The 20,367-nt window shown below is 37.3% G+C and overlaps 1 protein-coding gene and 1 pseudogene across 1 annotated transcript; one reads left to right on the forward strand and one right to left on the reverse strand.

The window, feature by feature from the left end:
* The first annotated feature begins 2,603 nt into the window (after positions 1-2,603).
* On the forward strand, positions 2,604-4,238 carry LOC112033680 (uncharacterized). The gene is made up of 3 exons (XM_024066462.1): positions 2,604-3,045; positions 3,136-3,615; positions 3,721-4,238. The coding sequence occupies exons 1-3, from the start codon at positions 2,604-2,606 to the stop codon at positions 4,236-4,238; spliced, it is 1,440 nt and encodes a 479-aa protein (XP_023922230.1).
* A 4,338-nt stretch (positions 4,239-8,576) lies between these two features.
* Positions 8,577-20,329, reverse strand: LOC112033679 (autophagy-related protein 11-like; annotated as a pseudogene).
* Positions 20,330-20,367: the final 38 nt, after the last annotated feature.

Consider the following 20,367-nt stretch of genomic DNA (forward strand, 5'->3'; position numbering starts at 1 on the left):
GATATGCCTGTGGGATAGAGATAATTCTAGTGGTATTTATTTAATTATGGTTTCATTGTTACGTTACATATGCATATAATATCTAAAAGCTGAAATGTAATATTTATTATTGCTATACTTCTGTTAAGCTATATTAGCGATTATATTATTATTTTCTTTTCATCATTTTTAATAATATATAATTGTAACTTACCAATCATAATAGGATCATCACTTTTTATTACCAATTCAGTCCACTTTGGTCCTTTGAGTCCCTTGAAACCACTTCGGTTCAATTTAGTTCATTTGGTCCAATTAGATTCATTTCAATCCAATTTTGTCCATTTCAGTCCATTTAGTCAATTTTGGTCCATTTTGGTCCACATCGGTCCATGCAGTTCACTTTGGTCATTCGCTCTTTTTTGTCCACTTCGGTCCACTTTGGTCTCTTAAGTCCACTTCAGTCAATTCGGTCCATTCAGTCCACTTTGGTCATTCACTCTTTTTGGTCCATTTCAGTCCCATAGGTACACTTTAGTCCATTCAGTCCAATTTAGTCTATTTGGTCCATTTTGGTCTATTAGGTCCACCTTGGTACATCCAGTCCACTTTACTCCACTTCAGTCCATTCGGTCTATTCAGTCCAGTTTGGTCATTCACTCTTTTTGGTCCATTTTGGTCCCATAGGTACACTTTAGTCCATTCAGTCCATTTTAGTCTATTCGATCCATTTTGGTCTATTAGGTCCACCTTGGTACATCCAGTCCACTTTAGTCCACTTCAGTCCATTCGATCTATTCAGTCCAGTTTGGTCATTCACTCTTTTTGGTCCATTTTGGTCCTATAGGTACACTTTAGTCCATTTAGTCCATTCGGTCCATTTTGGTCTATTAGGTCCACCTCGGTACATCCAGTCCATTTCGGTCCACTTCAGTCCAATTCAGTCCAAGTTAATATAAATCATAAGAAAAAAAAATTAAAATAAAATAGTCATTTAACATAAACGTGTAATGTGATAAAACCACTGAAATCCCATCAATTAGAGTAAATATTATTCTCTAAACTCTAATTTCATTTTTTTGCTTGGTTATGAAAGAATGATTGATATATATTTAAGATGTATTCTTGGTTTATTTGTATTGTTAGGTTTTTAATGATTGTATTGTTGTTTGGTTTGATTTTTTTATTTATATTTTTGTTAGAGCTGATTTGAAATTTTGCAATGTGGTGACTTTTGTCTTTAGATTTTGTGTGTGTGTGTGTGTGTGTGTGTGTGTGTGTGTTAGTATCAAATGATAATAATTGTGTGTGTATATGTGATGTGGGGTGAGTATATGACTAGTAAAATATAGGACTACTAAAAGTCGTATATTTTATAAATATATAGATAGAAAAAGTTTTGTAATTGATGTTAAATGAAAGAGAGAAAAATATGTCACTAACATATTATACTTGACTCTCTAATAGGTTCACAGTCTCTGAAAAATATTGAGTTAAATGTATATTTCGGTGGATCCCTTGAAAATCTTGGAGGGATTGACGGATTCCCATTTAGAGGGGAGGGTATCGAATGCTACTACATGACGATACGTCGTAAGTTGAAGACGTTGAATGATTTGAAGAGGAAAATAATGGACGAATTGAATTTGAACCGTGCTTGGTATGACATAAAGATTACATATCGATACCTACAAGAAGTCCTTCATGAACGGATAAATTACGGGTCTATGGCAATCAAAGAAGACAAACATGTAAAGATGATGTTTAATAGGATCCAGAAAATGCCCCAAGTAAATGCTGCTGAGTTGTACGTAAGTTTGGAGGCGCTTGCAGAAGTTTATACTGAGACGGTGCAACAAACAACTACGTCTTTACAATTTATAGCCCTAGATGATGGATGCACTACAATGGGAGATTATACAATGGGAGAGTATACAATGGGAGGTTATACGCTCCCAACTCAAGATCATATTGCCAATACTGGTGAAACCCTCCATCCTCAAAAGACACATTTAGAAGAGGAAGACGAAGACGAGGATCATGCTATGAATGATGGTGAAAATGTTGATGATGTGGGCGAGTACGAAGAGAGGATTGACCAAGGCAACTTTGAGTACGATGTGGATGACCATGAAGTTGTTCCCATTTTTGAAGAGGAAAATATGGAGAACCATGATGAACGTGATGCAGACGATGATATTGGCATCTAGCATGATACAAATACGACCACTGCCTATGCACCTCCTAGCGAGTCCTTTTACGCAAATACTTAGGAAAATATGGTTGATCCTTCAGCTCTTCAGATACCATTTGTTTCTACTTGGGAAGACGGGATGCGTTTTAGTAAAGGGTTGACTTTTGCAAATAAAGAGGCGGTGAAGCGTGCATTGATAATATACGCAACAAGTGATAATAGAAATTTTGTTATCCAGAGGTCGACCACAACTAAATTGTGCGCCGCATGCATTGACACCAACTGTAAGTGGTATGTTAGGGCATTCAAGAAGGATAAACTTAATGGTCTGTGGATGGTCACGTCTTATGTGGGTCCACATACTTGTATACCCTTTGGTCAGCGAAGAGACGGTAAAATGATGGATTCTAATTTTGTTGCATCATAAATTATGGGAAAATTGCGACAAAAGCACACTACTCCTATTGATGAGCTTTGGGAGATCATACATACTAAGTATAAGCATGAACTTTCTTACTATAAGGTATGGGACGCAAAACAAAAGGCAATTGCTAAGATATATAGGGATTGGGAGGAGTCTTACCAGAGGTTGCGAAAGTTGTTGTTGGCATACTTGGATCAGGATTCGGGTACCCGATACAGCTATTACACCATACCTAGGGGCATAGATGATACTACGTTACTGCGCTATGTATTTTGGGCATTCGCTCCATGCATTGCTGCATTCAGATATTGCAGGCCGGTGATCAGTATTGATGGGACTCATTTGTATGGTAAATATCGAGGGGTGTTGATGATTACAATGGCAACCGATGCTAACCAAAAGGTTCTGCCTCTCGCCTTTGCTGTTGTGGACAAGGAGTCAGGGGCTAGTTGGGGATGGTTTTTAGAGTGTCTCAGGACTTCGATAGAGCATGTCATAACTGTCGAGGGCATTTGCATTATTTCTGACTGACATAAAGGTATCAAATGCGCCATTCGAGAGTGGCCTAGAGGTCAAGATGGAAGAGAATGGGTACTTCACCGATATTGCCTTCGACATGTTGCTAGCAACTTCAACACACACTTTGATGACCCGACTCTAAAGGCATTGGCCTTGAAAGCTGGATATGCGACTAATGAAGCTAAATTTGAATCCATAATGCAAACCATTAAGGATGTCAAGATTAATATGTTGAGGCGTGTAAGACTTGATGATCCCAATATTACACGCTATATGCCATATGCATATCTAGTGAGTTTGGATTTGGACAAATGGACCCAGTCACATGATGGTGGAAGACGTTACGGGGCAATGACAACCAATATCTCTGAGTGCTTTAATGGGGTACTTAAAGGTGCCCGCGGTTTGCCCATTGCTGCAATGGTTGAGTTCATTTGGTGCAAACTTGTTGCATATTTCCACGATCAAAATAAACTAATTACTTCTGATCTCTCTCAAGGTAAGGTGTGGAGTGATTATGCAATGGGGATCTATACCAAAAATGAGTAGAAAATTTTAGGACACACTCTGAGGAATTTTAATCATGAACTTGGTATATATCAAGTGGTTACCCCGTACAACGACCATAGAGGTGGAGGGGGAAAACACAGTCATGACATGCGTATATTTGCTAGAACATGTGGTTGTGGAAAGCGGCAAAACATTAAGATCCCTTGTTCACATGCAATTAAAGTTCTTCAAGATCTGCACCTCAATGCCACAACCTATATTGACCCATGTTACAGTTTGAAGAACGCCATTGACATATATGCACATCATTTTGTGGTGCCACTGTCAGAGTCATTGTGGAGGGACGTTCGCGGACCACGGTGGGTGCCTGACCCACAGCTGTTGCGAGCCAAAGGTCGTCCTGTGAAGTCAAGATTAAGGAATGAAATGGATGGGGTACGGCGAGAACGGGGAAGCCAGAAGGAAGATTCGGACTTGAGGGAGATTCAACCGAGACAGCGATGCGGAGTGTGTCATGAAGAGGGGCATAATCGCAGAAGATGTCCCAATTCACGTGGGGCTTTGACAAGCGGTTCCCATGGGGCTTCGACAAGTGGTAGCGTTACAAACTAGGCAAGTGTTGTCACTGTTTTTATATAATATGCTTAGAATTTCATTTGGTTTTTACTCTTCGCATTTGGGAACTAACGACTGTACAACAATGTTTGTCAAGCGACCGGAGACTCGATTTTGGAATGGCATTGTACGTGGGACTTCAGGATATCTTCAGTATGGACAAGTGCTAGGCGACTATGTAGACTATGTTGTATCGACTCAGTTGTTATTTTGTTTATGGCTGAATGTTGTTGTAATTGAACTATTTGTTATCCATTGTACTCGTTACATTAGTTGTGTTGTGCAACGTTTGCCTATAATGTCGAAAATGATAGTACTTTGGCAAGTTCAATGATAGCTAGTAATGGTGTTTTTATTTGTGTGCCTTATGTAGTGGTTAAATCTGTTTGGTATGTACGTCATAGGGCAACAATATTGCCCATGAACAGTAACTTGCTTAATCTCATGTGCTCTCCCTTTGACTGGTGGTAGCAAAAACATATAGATATATATATATATATATATATTATGCTCGTGGGGTAAGGAAAAAGAATTTCCTAGTTTGTGGATCTGGGTTTAATGCAGGTGGGAGAAGAAAAAATAGTAGGGAGAAAAAAAAATTCCCAGTAAAAATCGAGACTCTAAAACTCGATTTTTATAAATCGTGTTTTAAAACTTCGATTTCTAGAAATCGAGTTTAATAGACTTGATTTTTGGAAATCGAGTTTAACAGACTCGATTTCCACTAGGCATTATGCCGGTGGCATTTCGCAGTAAATATTGAAGAAGTCTCGGCCTGGCCTAGCATTTCACAGTAAAAAAAAAAATTGAATATAAAAAATTAAATGGACAAGTTTTTTAATTCTTTCACGAAGAGCCATTCAAATTTTAAATCAACTACAAATTGGATAAACATTATTTTGAATTTCTATAAATTCTACTACAAATAAAATTTAGTGAATTCAATTTGGCAAATAGCTAAACCAGTTTTTATTTTTATTTTTTTTCTAGAGCTGTATGAATTCTTTCCCTCTTTGTTTTGTTTAAGAATTTAGTGTTGGAAATTAGAGATGAACGCAGCGGAAAAATAAGTTTAAAATGGATCTACTTCATTCAATATTGATAACATGCACAAAGTAAATTTCAGAATTAGAGAAACAAGAGTGTACCTTGAAGCGGTGAATTTCAAAACCAAAGATTGAAGCACTTATGAATACTTTTAATCTTCACTCCAATTCCACTAACGCCCAAGAAGTGTGGACTCTCAATTGGTTACAAAGGGATGATTGGAGAGTGACATACACTCACTTCCACCATTACAATGTTGTTTTTTTTACACTTAGAAAAATCTGTACGTTTTTGCCTTTTGTATCTAACCAATTATCTAATTGGGCTGGCTACTTGGGCCTTTCCAATTGGGCTTAAGTGTGTGGCTTGGAGTGGGACCAAAAGGGACCAATAAGACACTAGCTCCGATGGGTCTTGGGCTTTTCTATCAACTCTTGACAAGTCCAAAGTTACCATTAATTATATTTAATACCACTATAAAAATATAGTTGCACTCTAGGCCTTATCTATAAATTATATCCCAAGACTTTATTATACATACAACCCCTTCATTAAATATTCGTAGTAATACAAAGTTATTAATGTAGACTGCCACTTTGTAAATTACTACATCTTAATCCTTGAGTACCCGGTTTAATCCTTTAATGTTATTCATTATATATTTATGAAATCCAATTCCATAAATATATACCTTAGTCTTACTAAAGTGGTTAGGCCTAACTCTCTGAATAACAAACTCATTAAACTTATCTCAAGGGAATACTTTATATCTCCGTTAAGAGACTATGAATTCCATCTTGAGAATACATGTTCCATCAACACTAAATGTGGCTGCCCAACATACTGAGGTTTTGACCATTACTTTAGATCTCACTCCTAATATATCAAAGCAACCTACACCTCATGATCAGGTCCATTATTCTCTCAGGATTACATGCAAATACAAGTCGTGAGATTTATTATTCATTTTACAGTCATTAGGAAAATAATAAATCTCACAACGGTCTAGTTCAATATGTCTTAACTCTTAAAACATATTAACACATCAACCAGAAGTCTCCACTTCCATGATCAAGACAAATCATCTTGATTGATATGTTATAGTCTTCGCAGATGAAATGCCCAATTTCATCACCAACTACGAACTATAATTCTGAGTTTACAAAGAACTTGTGATTTATATCTTCTGTGACTTTTCACATAAATCACATACTATGCATCTTATGGACCAAATGATAATGTCCTAATATTCATGTTACCATTATTTCAGATAATAATAAAACAAATTCATTAAACACAATATTAAGTCATACATAATGTCATACATAATGTCAAACTTAATATTATACATAGCATCATACAATAGGATTTAAGGGCACTAATCCTAACATTTACGACCTTTATGTTAAACAAAAAAAAATTACAAAAAAAAAAAAAAAGTCAAATTTTATGATGGATTTTTTTCCCATGATGCGTTGTTGAGTGTACTCCACTATCAATATGGAAATTTATTGGGATCAAGTTTGTGAGTGCTCTCTCAACTTAATTGCTTTTGCTAGCTTGACATATTAAATGCTTATTTTTTCTCCTCTTTGGTATTTTGGATTAAATTTGAGATTTGGGTATAGATTTGTGTTTTTTTCCTTTGTTATAACCTCCCCCCACCACCCCCTTTATTATTATTTTTTTTTTTTTGCATTGTCACTTATGATTAAAGTTATACATCTTTCTTTAGTTTTAGTTTATTTGTTTGGATTCGAATCTAAGAATTATGTGATGGGGAGGTGGATTGTGAATGTGATGTTGATGACAACAATGGGCATGAAGATCAGTAGGTCATGCTGTGATGGTCATGTTACAACTTTGGGCTTGTTTTAGAACTATATTTCTTCATATTTTGGGTTTCGAGTTCAAATTTCTTATTTAGGGTTTTCATATTTTTTTTTCCTCCAACTGTCCTGTCAGTTTGGTTGTAGAGAATTAACGTATTCAGTTTTCTTATATTTTAATAATTATGGTACAAATGTTTTGAGTAAAAGATATATATTTAGCATTATTGAGTTCAAGTAAAACAATGTATATAGAAGTTTATAATTACATTTATTTCTATATGACAATAAATACTCTTATGTTTGGGTATAATGAAATAATTTCATGTGGTATAGATCAATGGCTACTTCTAGTGATTTGCTCTCACCTACAATCTCTTTATTTCTATTGATTGGTATTAATTCTTAAGCAACATAAGTCTTACGATAGAATTTTTGCCGTAGAGGCATTTTTTTTTTTAATCTTTGGTAAATACAGAAGAGACTAATTGGTGTCTTCATTATGGGAATAAATTCCATACCCTGTACCCAAGGCCAAGCCTTTACATCTATGAAAAATAAATAATAAACAATGTAAATTTCAAATACAAAAGCAACTTTCACGTGAACTGAGAGACAACAAAAAAGGTTACAAAATGTGGAATTGTATAGGTGTTTTGACAGAGTTTGTAGGGGCTGGGAAAAAAAAAAAAACTAACTTATCAAAGCTTTTTTTTCTAACATATCTTCGCAACATTCCCTTGCCGAACTAAGACACATTTTTTAGGAGGTTTATCATCACTTTCATCTTCATCTTCATCTTCATTCTCCTATTTTACAGCAGAAGCCCAAATTATGCGTTTAAGCATAACCTTGCCATACCTGTTTATGGACTTGTGTCCACCTTCAACAACCACAACACTAATACCATCACAAATCACAGCACATCCACTCAAGCGGTTCTCTTGGGCATTAACATCAACTTTGAAGCGTGTCTGAGGGCTCACGTTCAGCTGCTGCACTCCTGATTTCCTTTTCAAGCCTAGTTGGATCTTGGTTAACTTCAAGGGTTGAGGTGGTGGAGGAGCTGGCTCAGCATTTTACAGCAGAAGCCCAAATTATGCGTTTAAGCATAACCTTGCCATACCTGTTTATGGACTTGTGTCCACCTTCAACAACCACAACACTAATACCATCACAAATCACAGCACATCCACTCAAGCGGTTCTCTTGGGCATTAACATCAACATTGAAGCGTGTCTGAGGGCTCACGTTCAGCTGCTGCACTCCTGATTTCCTTTTCAAGCCTAGTTGGATCTTGGTTAACTTCAAGGGTTGAGGTGGTGGAGGAGCTGGCTCAGCAGGGGGCTCAATTGGGCCCTCAGTTCAACACTATTTTGCTTGTGCTTCTCCAAATTTAGTCTGCACAACCAAAATGTCTACAAGTCAACCAATGTAAGAATTGAATTGGTAGAAGTTATAAAGGAAACATAACGGCAACAACAAATACCTTCAGTTTAATATGCTCAGCATCTTTTGACCATTTGCCTTCTTCAACAAACTGGAAATTCATCCTTTTAGGCCTCAACAGCTTAGTTTTGTTAATACCCTTCCTTTCATCAAAATGAGGATTTGAGTCTGGATCAACATCTACTTCAGGTTTCAGAATATGAAATGCTTCCTTTTTCTGTTTATTAATGTTTACCTGGGAAATTTAGAAGACGGGATTAAAGCACTCACAAAATATCCCTCAAAAATTATTTTTACGTGTCTGACAGATTAAAATACTCACAAAGCTGATCAGCTGTGAGGCCTGCAGAAGCACCAGGATCAGCTGCAGCAGATGCAACAGGTAAGGCTGATGAGCTTGATATCAGCCCTGGTGAAACAGATGTAGGGGCAGTTAACAGAACCGGCCCTTTCCCTGGTCCAGAGAAACAGATTGTGCTTTTGGTTCCTCATTCAATCCTAACATTGACCTGGCCTTTGAACGTGTGCTAGCACCCTTGTTCAACTACATACTGAAGATTAACATCTACTTCAGGTATTTGGTTTATGCTGGTTTCACCACCTCTCTGATGGAGCCACTAATAGTGGTAACTGTCCCAGGCAGTAAAGTTCCACATAGAAGAAAAAAGGTCATGCCTCATATTAATGTAAAAGAGAGTCTTTAATAATTCAGTTGGAACAAAATTGGGCAGAATTAGAAAACGAAAGAAAGTCTAACAAGGTAACAGCATACCTTCCATCATATTTCTTAAGAATGGTGTTTTTAGTACTAAGATAAAGTAGCCACCTTTTCTGGTAAGCAGTATTCATTGAAGTCTCAGAAAAAGCATGAATGAACTGTTTTCAAAAAAATTATAAAAAAACCAAAAAATAATAAATAATAATAATAACACTAAAAACACTCTTCTAGCAAGTCAAATTCAGGTCAGGCACCAAGTATAAAAGACACAAAGGAAAAAGAATAGCATTTGTGAGATCTGAACCTCATCAGTGTTATACATGGAGAAGGCTACACCTCCAGCACCAGTATAGTTGAAAACCTCTAACTCTTTCTTCTCATCATGTTTATCCAGAACTGCAGATATTCCAGTTTCCCTTAATAGGATGATTACATTCAAGGCATTGACAGAAATATAGAACTGAAAAGACTAAGTTTTAACACGTCTCTATTAAAAGTGAAACGAATAAGATCATTGAAAAGCTGTCAACTGGGAGAGGATTTTACCAAATACCAATTTAAGTTTCCTGGATCCTGGTAGAACAGTATCAGTTGCGTTGTACTGATCACCAAAAGCATGACAATGGACATAGGCTCAGTCCAACCTGAGAAAGAAAACCAAGTTAATCTGGGCCCTTGGCTTTTTAATATTACAAACCAAGTCAAGAAAACATTACAAACCTCGTTCAAGATGGGGGATGTTTTTGCAGATCTTTGGTTCTTTGAAAAGAGTACCTGGTGTAAATGGAAAGCACAGTGACCTCTTTCATCAAATAAAAATCTGGAGCAAATAACCAAATAAAAAAAAAAAAAAAAAAAAGCAAAGAAACCATTACCATGGGTTTGGGTAAAGAATTTATATTTGCACAGCAAAGAGAATGGGGTTTAAACCCCCTCATTTCTCAATTTCATTGTTTCGTTATCATATATAAATACAAGGAAATAGTACCAATCTATATATTACTAAAAGCTGAAGCGTAGCAATTAATGTTGCTACACTCCCGTTAAGCCACATCAGCAGCCATGTCATCATCTTTTTTCTTTTCAATTTTTCATATAATTGTTTAACATTTAAAGTGAATTAATAACTCCATTTTATTAAAATCAAAATATCATATTTATCTTATTTTTAATTATTCTTATCTATTATTATACCCTCTTCAACTTTTCTCATTCCATTTTAACTTTTCATATCCCCACTACTCTCTAACTTAATATCACTATTCCCCTACCTCTTTATCTTCTTTTATTTTTGACTCTTCTTATTCTTAACCTCTTGCTATAAATTTGTCGTTTTCTCAATCATTCCATGCATAATTTTTTGTTTTTCCACACACAAAAAGTTCTCTCTCTCTCTCTCTCTCTCTCTCTCTCTCTTAGTTTTTGGTGTATTTTTTAATTTTAAACTTTTGTATTCTATCTTTACAATTCTACTTTGAATTGATATGATTTAGTTTTGTGTTTTCTGCTGTTATCTTTTTAATTCTTATTTGATTGTAAAATATTATCTTATTGTAATATATTACTAAAAGCTGAAGCGTAGCAATTAATATTGCTACGCTCCCGTTAAGCCACATCAGCAGCCATGTCATCATCTTTTTTCTTTTCAATTTTTCATATAATTGTTTAACATTTAAAGTGAATTAATAACTCCATTTTATTAAAATCAAAATATCATATTAATCTTATTTTTAATTATTCTTATCTATTATTATACCCTCTTCAACTTTTCTCATTCCATTTTAACTTTTCATATCCCCACTACTCTCTAACTTAATATCACTATTTCCCTACCTCTTTATCTTCTTTTATTTTTTACTCTTCTTATTCTTAACCTCTTGCTATAAATTTGTCGTTCTCTCAATCATTTCATGCATAATTTTTTGTTTTTCCACACACAAAAAGTTCTCTCTCTCTCTCTCTCTCTCTCTCTCTCTCTCTCTCTCTCTCTCTCTCTCTCTCTCTCTCTCTCTCTACCTCTTTCATCAAATAAAAATCTGGAGCAAATAACCAAAAAAAAAAAAAAAAAAAGCAAACAAACCATTACCATGGGTTTGGGTAAAGAATTTATATTTGCACAGCAAAGAGAATGGGGTTTAAACCCCCTCTTTTGTCAATTTCATTGTTTCGTTATCATATATAAATACAAGGAAATAGTACCAATATATACGTAAAATTCCTTGTTTAACAAATTCTGCAATTCCTTGACCAGTTATTGCTCTACTTTATCAAATTTATAAGAGAGGAGGGCGGACCCTGAATCCAATCAAATACTTATTGCTCTGTATAAAAATACCATGTGACCATGCTTTGGTGAAAATTATTTATATATTTGTGGCAGAACAGGCTACAGGGCATGTTACACGAAAGCTGCTAGCTGCCTTGATAATTAAGGGCCAAACCACAGAATCTCAAATCTCACTGCTCTAAAATATACTGAAAAATGAATGTACTATTTGGGGGCATGCATTGAGAAAAATTGGCACTTAAATGACATTGCCACGTTCAAGACACATTCGGAGTGAAAATTAAATATTTGATGGATTGATATCAGCAAGATTTGGTGTGCAAATCCACATTGTTTCATGTGGAATTTAATGCCGAAAGCTTAAGAATTAATCTTCAATCATGTCAAACTCAATTAAAGTTTGCCCAAATTGAATTGAGGATATTAAACTGAAAAGCCAATCGAAAGAGCGATTTTGGGTGATTTTGATGCAATTAATTGAAGTGGGGAACAAAACTGTAAAAAAGCTAGGACGATGGTGGAAAAGTTGAGATGAGAAAGAGAAACATAGCTCCGATGGGATCTGGAACAAAGTTTCCACAAAGACAACTAAGGTAGTGAATCTAGTGGTGCTAACTTTGATCAAGGTTGTGGCATAGCAAGGAGTATTTCAGTCAGTGACAAGTTGGCCAAGGTCACAGGAGCCAGGGTATTTAAAGCAGGGGATGAAGTGGGAGCTGGAGACAAGCTGGTAGGGGCCATGGAGATGGGAAGTAGGTATTGACTAACGAGCGAGCGAGCAAGAAATGTGGAGGACTTTAGAAATAACAACTGAATGGGCATAATTTGTAAATTGAAATTTAAGAACTGAATTTCTGGGTAAAAGTCTATACAGAATTCAGAATTTCTTCCTACAACACACCAAAACAACGAATTTTTTTTTTTTTTATTTAAATTTAAATTCTGTCATGCCCCTATATTCTGTTTACAAATTATCTAAGTAGCCTCCACATAATTTGACAAGAAGACACAGCATTTAACAACTGTACAACCAAGCTATTTAAATAACAAAAATAAGGACAAGAAATTACAATATCTTTCTTTGCGGCAGCTCTAATACATTGTTCAAAGAGAAAACTAGCATTAACGGACACAGCAACAAGCCACATTTTGTTGAAGATGGTAATCATTTTTTTTTTTTTTCATTATAGGTAAGAGTAATTATATTAACAAAAAATGAAATAAAAATAAAAAATAAAAACCTACTTCATGCACAATGGGCACAAAGTAGACTAAAGAATTACAGAAAAAATATGCGGAGGGTAATGTCATGAGTTTGATAGCCATTGGCTGCATGTATAATACACCAATAGAGACAATGTTATGAACAAGAAGCTCATAGGTAAAAGATAGTAGACACACATAAGAGCAGCTTAAGAATTTTTAATTATAACTCTATTGTTGATGGCATCACAATTAGAGAAACAAAGATCAAAGTATTTGATATCCAACTCCACAAAGAGAGAGAGAGAGCGATAGTCTATTTGCAACTTTAAATCTTCCACTTGTAATGATTAATTTTTTTTTTTTAATAACTAATTCATGGTAAATGATGGTACAGTTTATTAATTTCCACTTTCCAGCCTCATAAAGAAGTTTAGTCAAGATTTGTTGCAGAAATAAAGTACTTTTGCACTATAAGTTATGTTTATATTTCATTTGAAAATTAAAAGGAAGGTTACATATAAAAAAGCCAACTTAAACAAGCTTCAAACCTCCAATCTTTATAGAATAATTTTTTTTTTTTTTTAAGGAAGCATAACAGCCAATCATAAGCTTTGCAACCAAGAAGTTCTCTAGTGAAGCAAAGGCAAAAGTCATGCTAAACAAAAAGTAAGATATGCAGGGGCAAAAAAAGAGACAGAACACAAGCTACAGAAATGCATGACAGATATACTCATACAAAAGTGGTTTTCCTCCTTTATTTGCAGTAATTTTATATACCCTGTATTACAGGAAAGGGAAAATACGTAGGTACCGTTTTTCTTTGAGCTTGCAATAATATTTCTTACTGATTCATCAAATATATACACGCAGAAGTACTTGAATGCGGAGTTAATGACAGTTTGACTCAAATATATAGTTGTATGATACCTGAAAATGAGTGACTTTAGAGAGGTCTACCCAGAGAGCTTCCTTTCTGCTCTACCTGCAAAATCAACAGCCACCTTCAATGTAAGGTTACAGAAAAAGTGTTCCCATGTAAAGTAGGACAAAAAGAATTGACACATACCAAAATGAATAATGTAATATGGAGGCAGGTTTTAAAGTTTCGCTTCAGCAGCAGCAAGATTCTCTTTACATTTAATGATTCTTTGCTGACGAGATTCCCTTGCGTCCGCAACTCTTCCATTTCTTTATATTTTCCCCTCGGACCCCGAGGGAAAAATATAAAGAAATGGAAGACCTGCGGAAGCAAGAAGAATCTCGTCAGCAAAGAATCATTAAAGCTAGGGTTGACTTTTGCTGATGCTGAAGCAATAGTTGAAAACCTGCCCGCATATGAAAAAACCATGGTATGAACTTCTTGCTAACTTTTCTAGCCAATTGTTGATGTTTGCTGCCGGGGTGGGTGTCTTTTCCGGGTTGCTGAGAACCTACCATAAATCACGTTCAATGTGTTATCTCTCTCCAATATTGCTAGTTTCTAAGGATTTTAATCAATACTATTAACATTTTCTGAACTATTTTGGTTATGATTATGATCCAAGACCCTAGGACAGTACTGTTTTACTAGCAGGTCCAGTTCACTAGTTTAATGCACAAGACACTACTCCAAGCCTAACACTACCAATACGTTAGACTATATTGTAGCGCTTATGCTTACATTAGTATAAGTAAATCCATTAATTAGTCTTCCATAAACTGTATACAATAACTTCTAAATAGCCCGATTTCTTTTTCAGCACCATTACCACCATTATTTTCTGTAAATACGATTTCAATAAAGAAGTAAAAGAAACATACAAATCCAAAGCTCGATAATAGTTCAGTCCTCCAGTGAAGCCTCTATTGTCAAATTTGCTGACAGAATAATTGACATCTTCTTCACACAGCCAAGCTAGCAAGGTGGTATTAGGGGAAGTTCTGAATCCTCCTTTAGGTATACAAGGTGGACGTGGACTGCGAGATGTAAGAAATCTCTTTATTATTCTTGCAGTTCCTGCATGAGCAAACTCTTCTTCAATCTCCCCAGGTTCCTACAGAACAATTTAACACTGCTTATAATATTGACGAACCTAAATCATTTGAGAAATAAGAACTTGAGTGAATGGTGAACCATACAGAACTTAGAAGATGAAACTTTAAACATAATGGTCCAAAAGAAACATACTCCTAACATGATTTAAAAATAAAATTTCATTACTTTAGAGATATACAAATGGATTAAGATATTACATCCTTTAGATTGAACACATTTATTAGACTTATTCATTAATAAAGAACCAGTCCAATCAACTTTGTCCAAATAGTTTTTTAAGTGAAATTTTCTTACTAATCAAAAAAATTTCAATGAAAAATATTGTTAAGCATGATCAAAGAAATTCCATGTGGTTGGAATCATTTTGTTCTGTTAAAGCATCTGGCCCAGAAGCATCCTTTCTGGGAAACAGTATATGGGAGCATCCTGCCAGGTATATGCATATCCAATATCCCAACCCACATGAACTTGATCATCTCTCATAAACCAGAGACAGAACAAGGTAACCTCTATAGAAGACATTGATAGTGTGACACGTAAATGGTGATCTCTAACCATGCCAAAGTTGGGATATTATCTTGTCCAAATCACAAGTTTTCATCTCTCTACAAGTTTATTGTTGGTATATTGGTTACTGTGCACAAAAAGAAATGAAAAATTATCTTTACATTGATCATATCTGATTGCTTGGAGATTACTATTACAGAACCCCCCAAACATTATGTTGATGCTTCAAGAGCTGAAGAAAACTGACTTGATTTGCACAGGTATTATATGATTCTTCTTTATAAACAGCCAGAGTCATATATTTAAACAATATAAGAATGAAGTGAAAAATATGTTGGGATCACCTTTTCAAGTAAACTTTCATTTTCTTCCTGAAGCATATCAAGCTGCAATGAAATTCACACCTCAGTAAAAAATTCTCAATAAATACAAAAACAATTCACAATGATCCTAATTACTAAGGCTAGGTGAAAGATGAAGTGTATTCTTAGCCAAAGACATGTATTAGCAACTTTCAGGCATTACAATAAAAGTCAGTAACTAACCATGGACCTTAAATGCACATATGATATCATCTCGAAAAGCAGCCATACCTCATCTTGTAGAGCAGAAGAATACTGACTTTGGAATTTAACCCCAGCTCAGCTTGTGTATCAGAAGGTAAAGCATTCAGAGGCCCAGCCATGCTCTCAGCAGTGGAACTGTTTGTAAGGGACATGCCCAACTGTCCTATCATCTTATCTTTCCCATCTTTATCACTGACAAGATGTTCTTCACGATTTGGCTCCACCATTGAGGAATCAAGCTGAGAATTTTTCATTCCAAAGGAATCCATCATATTCTCATCCACTCCTTCTCGAGCTTTGCCATGTTGCCCAGTTAATAGCCCTAATTTTGCATTCAAAGAATTTGAGATACAAGAAACCTCATCCATGGGCTCAGAAGTAGATATGGAAGGTATGTGGGCTTCATTACCTAAGACTTCTTGCTTGCAATCATCAACCTTCTCAGCCAAAAGTGCAAAGTCAATTGTATCTTTGTTATTTGAAAGCTTCTGCCCTTGCAAATATTGATCAGACAATCTCTGCTCCAATTCTTGAATGCGCTTCTCATAAGACACACACTATCTCTGCTTAGTACTAAGCATAGATTGCAGATGTTTAACATATTCGTCTTTCAGATGCAAGGCTTCAGATGTCTTCTCTTGAGCATTTTTCAATAAGCGATCCAGTTTATCATCATCCAGAGATTCGTATTCAACTTCAGGCCAGCGCAAACAATTAAAGGCAATTGCAGAAGCAAGGTCAGCCTTCAGTTTTGCATTCTCAACTTCCATTTTGCTAGTCCCAGCAACCTCAACCAACTCACAGCCTTCAAGAAGCTCCTCAGAGTCATATTTCTCAAGGGTGTCCACAGAAATCTCATCAGTCTCAGCTGAATGGGAACTGTCATTAGACAAAGAAAATGAACCTTTTAAGCTTCCCTGCTTCTCACACTTCAAAGGCAGTCTGGCCAAATGCTCAGGAGCATATCGATCTAGGTCTGAAATGTCAATATCAAGCAAACCAGTATCAAAAGGATCTATATTGACATCACATTGATTGGGGATATCAAATAATCCAAGGGATCCTAAAACATCCCCGAGTATGTAAGAACTATAATACTTCAGAAACTTCTCCCATCTCTGAACCTCAACCTCCCTCTTTGTAGCAAGATTTTCAGCCAATTGTCCAGCCATGCCCATGTAAAGCTTCATAGAAGCATTTCTTCTCACAACTTCTGCAAGGCAGGCTCTAAATGCAGGGCCAAGCCCACGGAGTAACTTCAACTCCATAAACTGATCATCCTGATGCATCATTGCCTCTCTACATAGGATTAGCACTCCGCCATTCCAGGCATTTGTACTTAAATACATGCAAAATATAGTTAACTAAATCAATAGGGGAAGGCTACCTTCAAAGCAATAATGATTTGTAAAAGAAGAACTTTGTTCAAAACAGAATTTTAAACAGAATTCTGTTCTAAATTCTGTTTTAAATTCTGTTTAGAACCTGGACAACACACACAGCCGTGCTTGATATTTTTAGAAAATAGCAAAAGTTTTATAAGAGAATGACACTTTTGATGAAGAAGAACCTGAATAAAACACACACACAATTTCAGGACAGACACAGACACATAAAGAAAATACTCAAAGCATAAAAGAAAGAAATGACGTGTTATACTCAAAATTTGATACCTACAAACGGGTTGAGCTATAGCAATGAAAAAATTCATCCACGCAAGCTTGCAAAGGCGTATTAGTGTGATCCAGTTTGAACTCTAATTTGTTAAAGTCTCTTTTTCTCACCTTCAATCAATCAAATTGAATTCAAATCAATGAAAACAACAAAAAGAATATGTTAAACCCACAACCTCACCATCCACTTCACTCTTACAAAGGAATAAGGTATCTTTGCTCTTACAAAGGAATAAGGTATTGGATGAGTTACCTTTTTTGAACCTTAGGTTGTCTTGTATAACGATGAGGAGGTCTTGCATGTCCTTCGTCAGAAGCCTCGGGCCCAGGTTTGTGTCCATGTTTATGCCCCCCTGTCCCACAAGGAGATGCCTTTGATATGCGTTTCGGCCGACCTTTTGGCATTGCAGGTAACCTAACAGTCTGCTCAGGCTCAACTAGGGGTGCGTCGATGGCCGAAGAAGGGCCAGTAGGCGTATTGTGGGACGGTGGCTCCTGCTGCATGTGAGGAGGGGTTGGACCAATACCCAAGTTTAATGATGGAATGGGTGACAGCTCAAGGAACTCCTGTGGGGTGGGTGGAGGGATGATGGGGCTAGGGGATGGATGTGGGGTGGGTGAAGGGATGGTAAGGCTAGGGGATGGATGTGGGGTGGATGAAAGGATGGTGAGGCTAGGGGATGGATGTGGGATGGGTGAAGGGATGGTGAGGCTAGGGGATGGATGTGGGATGGGTGAAGAGATGGTGAGGGTAGGGGATGGATGTGAGGTGGATGAAGGGATGGTAAGCCTAGGAGATGGATGTGGGGTGTATGGAGAGGGATCGGGGGTAGGGAGGCCTCGAGGGGTAGCAACAGGCTGATGAAAGGGACATCCAATCGGAGCTGTGCTCGTGCTTGGGCCCTCAGTAGTGCTTAGGCCCGCAGGAGAAGCTGCCTCCTCATTCGGGGCCTCAGGGATGGGAGGTTGTACACGGTCAATATGATGCACTGCCGTCAGCACATCATTAATGTCAGTGTGCTCCTCCGTGCCCACTGGGTGATGCCGCAACAAACGGTTGACAAGTGAAACCTGCACATGGAAAACCCACATATATTAGTAATGCCTAAATCATCAACAATGCCAATCGATAATAAAATAAATGTTGGTTTTGAATTGAGTTCTGGTAGTAATAATTGCAAATTATCGGGAGAGCAAGTGCTAAGCAAAAAATCTAGTAACATATATCATGTTATGCAAACAGTGGTTTCATGCTAAGAAGTACGGTAAGATGTAGAAGACTTGGAGAACTTACCAGCATAGTCAATTTAGCACCGGGCCTATCGATGAACCTCCGAGTTACCCTGTTGAACCAGCCAAAGTACTCGTGGTGTGGAGGCATCTCACCAAGGACTACTTCAAAACGCCGTTAAAGGCGATTACCCCAGTGGCCTATAAGCACAGCATGTTTCCACATCCAATCCACACCGACCTTCCCCCTCAAATCAATTTTATGTAGGACTGTATCAGTGTCAACAGCCTGGGGAATATCTTAGATCATCCCAAACTGACGAACGACACGATCCGGCGTATGTTTCTCTATTAAGTGGAAACATACAAGCGGCATTGTTGCCGTCCACACGGCCCTTCCTGCAACGCACCACGGCGAAAGGTTCTCAAACTCAGCTTCATATGGTTGCCACACCACCTACGACAGCAAATAACACAAGTACACAACACATTAAGCTTTATATTTCAAAATTCACCAAACTTATAAGATTGTTCCTAAACGTGTAAAACAGGGCATTCTCATACCTGGTCTAGCAACATTGAAGCTATTTGCTCGCGATACCTGTCCCTAAAGATGTTGGCGGGCCTATTTTTCTTGTTTGGGACCCACAACCACCTACAACAATCAAGAACAAGAGATCAATATCTACAACTTTCTTACTAAGATAATGTTATGATTAAAACTATAATGTAATCACATTAACAAGTAAGATAATCTTATAGGATTTTACTCAATTGGGGATGGGATTTAATAGAGACTTACTTTAGGAATAATGGAGCACGCACTGGAGGACCGTAAGCACCCACTGGCGGGCCACGCTCAACTGCCGGGCACAAATAAGGGAACCTGGCCCATGCCCAATACTGGACCAACAATAAACACCCACCGATCTGATTGGTGTCCCTATCGCTTGCCCTGCATAACTCTCGGTACATCCATGCAAGGCAAACACTTCCCCAACTCTACACTTGTGGGTTGCGAAGGTCTTCCAATAGCTGTACCCACATTAAATGCACCCTATTGCCGGATTTGTCGCCGAATATTGTGTCCCCTAATAGCGCTAGGATGTAGCAGCGTGCTTACTTATGCAGCTGATCCTCTTCAGCATTAGGCGGCAATGGTTCAGCAACTTTCTCCAAGAGTCGACTGATGAGAATCCTCTGACCATTGAGTTGCTTATGCTGGTTTTGATTTACAGGTTCAAACCCAAGGAAATCCTGGCAAACTGTAGTCCAGGTTTTCTGTGTGCTCCCTGTTATAGCAGCACCATCAACAGGAAGCCCGATAAGAACCTCCACGTCTTTCAATGTGATGCTGATCTCACCATGCGGCATGTGGAATGTGTGAGTCTCGGGCCGCCATCGCTCCACTAAGGCCGTTATCAGACCATGGTCAATCTCTCTACCTGGGAGCCAGAGGAGTCCCTCCAAACCAAGTGCCTTAATGATGTTAACGACTCGGTCGTCCACCATTGGCTCTCGATTGGAGAACTCTTTACTACGGCTACGGCAGGTAAGGGTCCCTGGATCCTGCACAGAA

Source organism: Quercus suber, unplaced genomic scaffold, assembly GCF_002906115.3.
Source record: "Quercus suber isolate HL8 unplaced genomic scaffold, Cork oak 2.0 scaffold_295, whole genome shotgun sequence".
In the NCBI taxonomy this organism is placed as follows: domain Eukaryota; kingdom Viridiplantae; phylum Streptophyta; class Magnoliopsida; order Fagales; family Fagaceae; genus Quercus; species Quercus suber.